Raw genomic sequence first — 10,000 nt, 5'->3', positions numbered from 1 at the left:
AGCCCAGAATGTACACTACAACTGTGCCGGAACGCAATGTGGTCGAGAGCGTAGAGTTACCAGGGTTTCATGAATGGGTTCAGAATCCACTCCCCAACACCCCATACATCATCACAGGTTCTGTGCGCGCACTCTCTCTCTCTCTTTGTGTGTAAATGTCAGTACCTGTTTCTTTGTCCCTCAGCACGGGCGGCTGCTGCAGCGCTCTTCTCCTCGTCTGTGATGTTCTGCTCCGTCAGAGTGGACACGTCTGAGATCTTACATTTCTCCATCACTACCATCTCTATCTCTGCAAGCACATTCCCGTACACACACACACACACACACACACACACACACACACACACAGGCACGCGCATATGCACAAGCACACACACATACACGCACGCACGCATGTGCACAAGCACACACACATAAACATACACACACACGCACGCCCACACACACACACACACAAACACACACAGACAAGCAAACACACACACAAAAAAGAAAGCTATGCACCATTAACTTCATTAAACAGAAGGCTTGGCTGCAGCACAAGGCCCATAATGTGCTCTTAATCTTTCCAATAAAGTCTACAGGCAGAGGGAATAGGAGGCAAACCCGTGGGTCTGGTTTGTGGTTTATCCTCAGGAAACCCTTACACTGCCATCCCCGGCCCTAAAGTACAAGTTTTAATCTCAGGCCTTCATATGTGCCGGTATGTGACAGACCAAGCTAGACTGCCTTGTCTGTGTACACTGTCAATCAGTCTCCTAACTCTAACACTTCTCTACCACAATATGTGGTGTCAGGTCTGTCCAAGCCTTGTTAGAGGTGTGTATGTGTGTGTGTGTGTGTCTGTGCGTGGCATGTGTGTGGTGTGTATATATGGGGTGTGCGTGTGGTGTGTGTGGTGTGTGTGTGTGTATGTGTGTGTTTAAATCACTTCAGCATGTGCAGTCTGCGCTGTACGCTCTCAGTAACTCAAAGTTCTTCACTTTCTCGAAGTCGCCAAACACTACGTGCGCTGTGCGAACCATATGAAGCAGAGGAGCAGAGTGGGGTCTGCAGCTGCACAGAGGCGTGTGTCTACACTTCAGCCCTCTGCTGGTAGAACCACAGAGACTCCTAACACACTACCAAAACCAGTACTGCCAGCGCCTGGCATCTGGAACACCTGGTTTTTTTTTTTTTTTTTCACACCCTGCAGGGGAGCGTTACGACACGTGACAGCAGGTCCATGGTAACAATACCTATGTAAATTGTGCACAGTTATTTGGCCATTATTCATGTGAGTGTTGCTTGCCAGTCATCTGAGGCACAGTTTCAGGGAAGAGGTTGAAAGAGGAATGGTAGTCACCACACAGGACGAGCATGAATGACAAACAGGCAACGCCCTCGGGGGAGGTTCCACTACAATGCAGTCAATTCAGGAAAACAAGGAAAAGGAAGAGGAAATACGAAAAGAGGAGTCACTCCTGTCATTCCAGTCTGTGGAAAAGGAGATGAAGGGTTTTCCTGGATTGTGCTGCAGTGGAGAGGAGAACCAAACTCTGCCCCCAAAACAGAGAGGTGAAGAGCACAGAATGAACGTGGACCAGAGTGACGACACGTTGTGATTGGACGGAACGGACAGGATGTGAAAGGACGGGATAGGTGGCGTGCTCGCAAAACTGGCTGAGGATTCGGCGAACTCTCCGAGATTAAACAGTTCGGCGTGTTTGTTACGCTACGTCTCACGTCATCTCTGTCAAAATCTCGATCTGATGCCCTCCCTTAGGAAATAAACGGTAGGCGGTGTCTTAACAAGCAGGGCTAAGACGATTGGTCCAGCACTGTGACACGGAACCACAGTGATTGGGTGACGGTGATGTCCGTTCTAAAGAGAGGGCAGCCAGTTTTGGGAGCCTTCGGAAAGTGGACGCTCTCAGACCAATGGTGGACCACTCACTCAGTGCCACTCACCTTCCGTGTCCCCACTCGTCCTGCTCGGCTTTGAGCTAGCCTCTGTACCTTTAGCCTTTTCCTTCTCCTCCTCGGGGCCTTCCTCAGAGCCCCGCCCTTCCTCCTCCTCTTCCTCCCCCACGTTCTTGTAGTTGGGTCTCTTCTGGGTTTTCTTCCGCCCACGATGGCGGTTCATTTCCAACGAGCGTTCCAGGCTCTCCGGTGGTTTGGTGAAGCGCCGCACGCCCGTGGTGGCCTACATCAAACATACGATCCCCACGCGTTCATACACACACACACACACACACAGATACACGCACACACACACACACACACACACACACACACAGATACACGCACACACACACACACACACACACAGATACACGCACACACACACACACACACAGATACACGCACACACACATACACACACAGATACACGCGCACACACACACACATGCACACACACAGACACACGCACACACACACGCGCGCACACACGCACACAGATACACGCACATACGTGTGCAGATACACGCACATACGCACGCACGCACGCACATGCATGCACGCACACACACACACACACACACACACACATACACAAGCATGCATGCAGACACATACACACACAGATACACGCGCACACACACATACATGCACACACACAGACACACGCACGCACACACACACACACACGCACACACGCACACAGATACACGCACATACGTGTGCAGATACACACACGCACATACGCACGCACACACATGCATGCATGCGCGCACACACACACACACACACACATACACAGTAACACACACACAGACACACACACGCACCCACAGACACACACAAACACATAGCTAAGTTACGTGTGAGCGGATGGAGACACTTATATGGTAAACTGTTTGTGTCTATGGCAATAAAACAAGTGGAAAATATTTACAGATAGGTACACGTGATCCTTAATGGCCAGAGTCCTTCTCTTGTTCCTCTCTTACTGTTTTTTTTTTTTTTTTAGAATTCCGCCTTCATTTGTTTCATTCCATTGAAACATCTCTTTCCAACACAGTGACTTCCTACTGAATTCCATGTTTTACCTCATATGCAATCCATTCAGAGAAACAGGAAAAAAAACAAACAAACAAAAAAAACCCCAAAAGACAAACTTTGCTAACTTCCACCCTTTCTTGCTCCTCCTAGCAGCCGGTCCCAGTGTCGGAGGGCGAACTGTTAGCCACTTCAGCCAACTGTAAAAGTGTGGTTTATGAGGGCTTGAGAAAAAAGCCGACTTTGCTGAAAGGGTACAAAATGTACCTCACATTCAATGATCTGTATCAGCTGTCTACTTCCTTTGTTTTTTTTTCTTCATGAGGGATTCAAACACGGCGCTCTTTCTCAGCAAGTCAGCAAAGGCAAGTGTTTTGGCCCTAACTCAGTTAAAACAACAAGAAAGACACTATCACTCCCATAAACCAGCCTCGGTGAAGCATGTAAAAAAAAAAACCCCAAAAACAAAAACAAAACAAAACCAAAAAAAAGAAACCCAAAAACAAAAGAAACCTTTTATTCTGGTTATCGAGGCTGAACTGCATAGATGTGCTGTACAGGGAAAAGAGCCCCTCACTTCTCAGAAACAAAAGTCTACTGTGTAATAGGAACCGCCTGACAAAAGGACAGGGAGAAGGCAGCTTTTGCTGGCTCCAAACTTCTGACTAAGAAAGCCCTGATAAAGGCACTCTACAGCGCTACGCGTCTTTCCAGAGAAGGAGACAGCCGTCCGATCTCTCTGACACATCACAGCTGTTCTGAGAAGTCCAGTGAGGCTCTTTTCTGGTCTTCATTATCTGAGAATGAAAACTAGCCTTTGTCTCTTCACAGTCATAGATCACCTCCTCAGCAATTCTATGAATTCTCTACTTTAGAAACATCCTGAAAACAAAACAATGCAGCGCATTCTCGAGCTGTCAAGTTTTCAGAATCTGAACAGAGGCGGTGTGGGGTTGTTCTGAAAGAAAAGAGGATGAATTCTGCTTACATGCTTGATCAGAATGGTTAGACGCTAGACAAATGCAAGTCATATTTCCCAACGCTTTTGTTATTTTGAATACTCGTGACCACAGATCACCCTTTCTAACACTGCTTATGGGGATAAAAAAAAAAACAAAAAAACTGCAAGTAGGACGAATTAGCCAGTGTACATGATGAGCTTAAAAAGAACAACAACATAACAGAAAAAAAAACCAAAAAAAAAACCAGGGACACTGCTGGGTGACACTGACAGTGTGTACACCACATTCACCCTTCAGCTACAGATATGAAATATCCACCAGAGAGCAGCGTTTGCCTGCCCACCCCCCCCCCCCCCCCCCCCCCCCCCCCCCCGCCCCGCCCACCCCCGAAAAAAAACAAAAAAACAAAAACTGCTGCCTGTGGTTTGACTGGCTGTGGTTGCACCTCTAATAACAGACTTGAGTTTGCGTATATGTCATTTACAGAGCCATTTACCAGCAGAGCCTGTCTTCCTATTGATAACACCAACCTCAGGAAACTAGCGCTAACGTAACACACAACAGTGACCCCTCTGCCAGCACACTCCTCCCCTGTTTAAACACCATATGGGTTGAATTGTCTGTAATGACAATGACAGGGATGTGAACGTCGAGCCAGGACGACACGCCGTGTTTTTTTCACAGACCGACGCGTGGTCAGCAGCCCGGCGTAGAAGATTCATGACTTCATTTTCTGAATGATATCTTATAAAAGTAGATCAAATCTGATCTGATCTTTCTGATTTTACAGGCCGATATCTGGAGAAACAGACACGAATTCAACGCGATATTCATCAGGCCATCTTCCATATGATTCTCTGAAAACTCTACGGAAATACCTAATGTACTCTGTGCTGAGAGCTTTATCTGATATAGACGCACAAACGCAATAGCAACTGAAACTCAAGCTGGTATAAATGATCAAAGCGATGAAAAAAAAAAAAAAAAAAAAAGATTCCATGGCCCCAATCAAATTGACACACAATTCAGAGAGTCACCAAACCCAATGTCAAATAGGGTTCTCTCTCTCTCCCTCTCCCTCCCTCTCTCTCTGCTTTTTGCTGTTTTTTTTTTAAGTTTTTTAATGTAGAAGCTACTGTGTGTGTGTTACAGGTGCGTTCCCAGCACCGAGCAGAGCAGGTGTTGCTTTTGCGGCTTTACCAACACGTGTTCGCTGCTCGTAGAGCAAAGCGTGTGCAATGTACGGGAAAAACTGAAGAAGCCACAAACACACCGTCACGCTCTCAGCACCATCACAGTAAAGACTGCTCCCCATAGGTTGAGGGCCAGAGCTAATAACCGTTTCACAAACGCCGATAACCAGCGATCCTGCTCTCTGAGCGCAGGCTCTTTTACCGCCCCCCCCACTGCGGACGCGTTCTCTGCGGCGGAGGACAGCCGTGTGGTGCTGTGGGTTTGTGCTCTCGGGTCTCAGTCAACTTTCTTTCTTTTTTTTCTTTTCTCTCTCTCTTTCTTTCTTTTTTTTTTTTTTTTTGTGCTGGTAAGAGCTCTGGCTGAGACACACATTTCTCGGGCTTTACGGGAAAGAGAAAGTAGGTTAGAGGCAGCGCGCTGATAGCGCTCAAATGCAGCGATGGGAGGAGCTTTCAGAAAGTCGCTGCCCTCTCTGGTGGTCACACACACACACACACACACACACACTCCACTGACAATGCGTGATGCGGCGCGTGCGGTGGGTCTGTCTCCCCAAAAACACACTTTCACGCGGTCTTCCCATAACGCGCAGAGCAGGTGCGGTGTAGCTCTACCCGAAGAGGGGCATGCTTAGTCAAATAAGTCTACAGGATTTCCCAGTCATAACCAAATACAAGTTTCAGTCCTAGTCAAAGGAGGAGTTTTAAAAAAAAAAAAAAAAAGGCCATTATGCAATACCATAATTTACTCAATGAAATAATTAATTCATGGCATGCTTGTCAATGATTTTATAATTTTATGATACTATGTACTAGTCTCATTAAATACATTTAACAGTTCTCTCTCCTTGCTCTCGATCTGTGGGTGAGAGGAGAGAGTAAGTGCTTCTGGATGAGGAAGAGACTGAGTAGAGGTTGGTGTGGTCTGGATCTGAGGCAGGCGGGTCTGTGCTGAGGGGAAAAGGGAAGAGGTTGACTCTGAGCACATGCTCAGCCCAGCTGTCCTCCTCCACTGAGCAGAAAAGAGCCAGTTTCTAGGAAACAGCCCCTGGTTATAATTAGCTTCCTCTGATAACAGGGGTACGCTTATCTGAGCACGGGAACCCGGGGACGGGCTGGACAGGAAGCTGCTGATGACAGCACTGAGGATGATGAATGTGACGCGCACCACCAGCCAAGCACGACGAGAGATTTCTTACAACGCTGCCAACGTGTGTAACAGTGACATGCCAGGTCCTTCAAAGACAAACTAACATTTACACACGATAAATAAGCGTATAGACCAGCCCTCACACGCTCTGTCTCTCACTTCACTGACTTCAGTGAGGAGGTGAAAGCATTAAGAACACGTGTGCCCGGGGTATTCGTCAAACAATGTTAAACAATGCTGTTTTGAGTCTCTGGGCCTGTCTGAGAAACCATTATGCATATGAGGAGAGGCTTAGACAAGCTTGGGTTTTTTTTTTTTTTTAATATCCTGAAAAACACAATCCCTTTGCTAATAGGTTGAACCACAGACTGCTCTCACAAACACCTACACACTGACGTCTGCTCTGAGGACAACATCACACACACACACACACACACAGCGTCAATATCGCACTGTTAACGGCACATACATTACCTCCATGTAAATGCGCACGAGAAAAATAACAAGAGCAAAAGCCAAGCCACAAAAATTCTCACAGAGCCATTCTCACTCTGCAGCTGAAACTCTGGTGTCAACAAAACAAAATCAGCAGCGATGGAAGTTCAAAGCCAGAGCCAACACGTGAGAATGTCACAGGCTCTTCACTACAACCACCTCTCACTTAGAGCCATGGCGAGCAAAACACACACACATCCATTATCAGCGTGGAAATACAGCGACACATCAGCTAATGAAAGTCTTAGAATAAGGTCGTTATGTTTTTATTACGCCAACAAGCTGTGTAACCACTACTACTGAAACCCCCCCCCAAAAACAACCAACTAATGGAAAAAGAAATATTTGAACAGCGGTTCATATCACCATCAGAGGTCCTGCTCAGAGCAAAACCTAGCAGCAGATGAGTTTGCTCGGCGGGGACGAGGGAGAGCAGCAGCTGCTTCACGCTGTGACCCAGACCCTGGCCCTGTGTGTGAGGCTGCGTCCTAACCCTAACCCTAACCCTGACCCAAACCCTGGCCCTGTGTGTGAGGCTGTGTCCTAACCCTAACCCTAACCCTGACCCAAACCCTGGCTGTGTGTGTGTGAGACCAGGTTCCAGACCTGATCCAGACCCTGGCCTTGTGTGTGAGGCTGCGTCCTAACCCTAACCCTAACCCTGACCCAAACCCTGGCCGTGTGTGTGAGGTGCAGCCCTGACCCAAACCCTGGCCGTGTGTGTGAAGTGCGGCCCTGACCCAAACCCTGGCCGTGTGTGTGAGGTGCGGCCCTGACCCAGGCCCTGGCCGTGTGTGTGAGGTGCGGCCCTGACCCAGACCCTGGCCGTGTGTGTGAGGTGCGGCCCTGACCCAGACCCTGGCCGTGTGTGTGTGAGGTGCGGCCCTGACCCAGGCCCTGGCCGTGTGTGTGTGAGGTGCGGCCCTGACCCAGGCCCTGGCCGTGTGTGTGTGAGGTGCGGCCCTGACCCAGACCCTGGCCGTGTGTGTGAGGTGCGGCCCTGACCCAGGCCCTGGCCGTGTGTGTGAGGTGCGGCCCTGACCCAGGCCCTGGCCGTGTGTGTGAGGTGCGGCCCTGACCCAGACCCTGGCCGTGTGTGTGAGGTGCGGCCCTGACCCAGACCCTGGCCGTGTGTGTGAGGTGCGGCCCTGACCCAGGCCCTGGCCGTGTGTGTGAGGTGCGGCCCTGACCCAGGCCCTGGCCGTGTGTGTGAGGTGCGGCCCTGACCCAGACCCTGGCCGTGTGTGTGAGGTGCGGCCCTGACCCAGGCCCTGGCCGTGTGTGTGAGGTGCGGCCCTGACCCAGACCCTGGCCGTGTGTGTGAGGCGAGGGCAGCGCTCACCGAGCTCTTGTGAGCACTCTGCTCAGGTTGCGTGGAGAAGACGGAAAGGTCTCCGTTCAGAATGACGTCGGCCAAGGCGCTGACCAGGGGCTGGTAATGAATGATCAGGAACACCTGCAGAAACACGCCCCATAGCAATCAGCAGACCTGACACTAACAGCCAACGACCGTCTGCTCCAGACAGACCTAATGCAGCTTTACGAGGAAGGCGTAGAGAGTACAAAGGCACCTGGGACAGCAGGTAGAGGGAGACCTGTGGGTTGATCTTGCGATCCTCCGACTGAAACACAAACATATAACAGACAAAACATGACGTTCTTATGTTGTGTCACAGAACCAATCAGCTATTTATTTATTTGATGGCATTGCTGACCACTCAATTTTGATTGGTCAAAGAACAGCTGTTATTTCTATTTGACCGCTGATCAGCGGCCAGGGTTTCAGATTTAATTACATTTCCACAAATGAAATGCAGTCATGTACTTAAGTCCCAGTGAGAGGTGTGCGATACAGACAAAAAATGATATCTCAATATTTTCTGGGATTTTTTGATAACGATGAGCAGACGACATTCTTCGCAGGTGGTGAAACAAATTAGCTGTCGAGCCGTCTTTGACGGCAAGCTTGCAGATTGCTGTCTTTTGAGCAACATCCCCTTGCGCGTGAAGATGACGCACATCCAATTAAATCTAACAACGTAGATTGCGATGCTTATTGTGTCTGTATTTTCTCTCCTGGCACTGTTTCTTCACTCATTTTTAACTTCAGTCATGTAGTTTTAGGCAGCTACACTAACATAACTTGCGGTGCGGTGATGATGTACGCCTATACCAGCACACTGCATGAACTCTCAGTGTGCACGCGGAGCAGTGGATGCCTGGACTCTCAGTGCGCACGTGGAGCAGTGGATGCCTGGACTCACAAGGCGTATTTTTGACAGGTTTTTGCAAAGTGAGTGACATACTCGATAATGTCAGCTCGCACATCGTTAAAACAACAATTACGATACTATCGTGGACGATACATATCACACACCCCTAGTCCCAATACATACTCTTATATCTGCGATGCAAAGATGTTTAGTTCAGCTCCATTACATACTCTGATATCTGCAATCTACAGATTCTTAGTTCAATTCCATTACATATTCTCATATCTGTGATGCAAACATGTTTATTTCACTTCCATTACACATTCTTATGTCCGTCATCTACAGATGATCAGTTCAGTTCCATGACACACTCCAGTATCTCTCATATAAAGATGTTAAGTGCCAGTTAAACATCTTCAGATCACAGATAGAAGACTGTGTAATGTGGGTAAAGTGTGTGTGTAGAACAGTCAGGCTAAGGTAAGTGGGGAAGGGGTGTGTGTGTGTGTGTGTGTGTCTGTGTCTGTGAGTGCGTATGTCTGTGAGTGCGTGTGTATGTGTGTGTGCGTGTGTATGTGTGTGTGCGTGTGTATGTGTGTGTGTCTGTGAGTGCGTGTGTATGTGTGTGTGTGTGTGCGTGTGTGTCTGTGAGTGTGTGTGTGTGAGTGTGTGTGTGTGTCTGTGTCTGTGTGTGCGTGCATGCATGTGTGTCTGTGAGTGCGTGTGTCTGTGAGCGCGTGTGTCTGTGAGTGCGTGTGTGTGTGTGTGCGTGTATGTGTGTGTGTGTGTATGTGCGTGTCTGTGAGTGTATGTGCGTGTGTGAGTGTGTGTGTGTGCGTGTGTGAGTGTGTGTGTGCGTGTGTGAGTGTGTGTGTGCGTGTGTCTGTGAGTGTGTGTGCGTGTGTCTGTGAGTGTATGTGTGTGTGTGTGTATGTGCGTGTCTGTGAGTGTATGTGCGTGTGTGTGCGTGTGTGTGTGTGTGTGTGTCTGTGAGTGTGTGTGTGC

The 10,000-nt window shown here is 48.8% G+C and overlaps 1 protein-coding gene across 2 annotated transcripts in view; it reads right to left on the bottom strand.

The window, feature by feature from the left end:
• The window catches only part of clec16a (C-type lectin domain containing 16A), a 40,236-nt gene that overhangs the window by 22,658 nt on the left and 7,578 nt on the right, over positions 1–10,000 (bottom strand). The window contains exons 9-12 of one of the 2 annotated variants that reach the window (XM_030789889.1): positions 8,354–8,404; positions 8,125–8,238; positions 1,951–2,185; positions 166–289 (exon numbers count right to left, since the gene is read on the bottom strand). In XM_030789889.1, coding sequence (XP_030645749.1) covers positions 166–289; positions 1,951–2,185; positions 8,125–8,238; positions 8,354–8,404 — 524 coding nt within the window. The remainder of the gene's footprint in view (positions 1–165; positions 290–1,950; positions 2,186–8,124; positions 8,239–8,353; positions 8,405–10,000) is intronic. The other variant, XM_030789890.1, reaches the window with a different exon arrangement.

The sequence above is a fragment of the Chanos chanos genome, chromosome 13 (genome assembly GCF_902362185.1).
Source record: "Chanos chanos chromosome 13, fChaCha1.1, whole genome shotgun sequence".
Lineage (NCBI taxonomy): Eukaryota > Metazoa > Chordata > Actinopteri > Gonorynchiformes > Chanidae > Chanos > Chanos chanos.
Note: the sequence above shows the minus strand (reverse complement) of the source record. Positions and strands in the feature narration are given on the sequence as shown.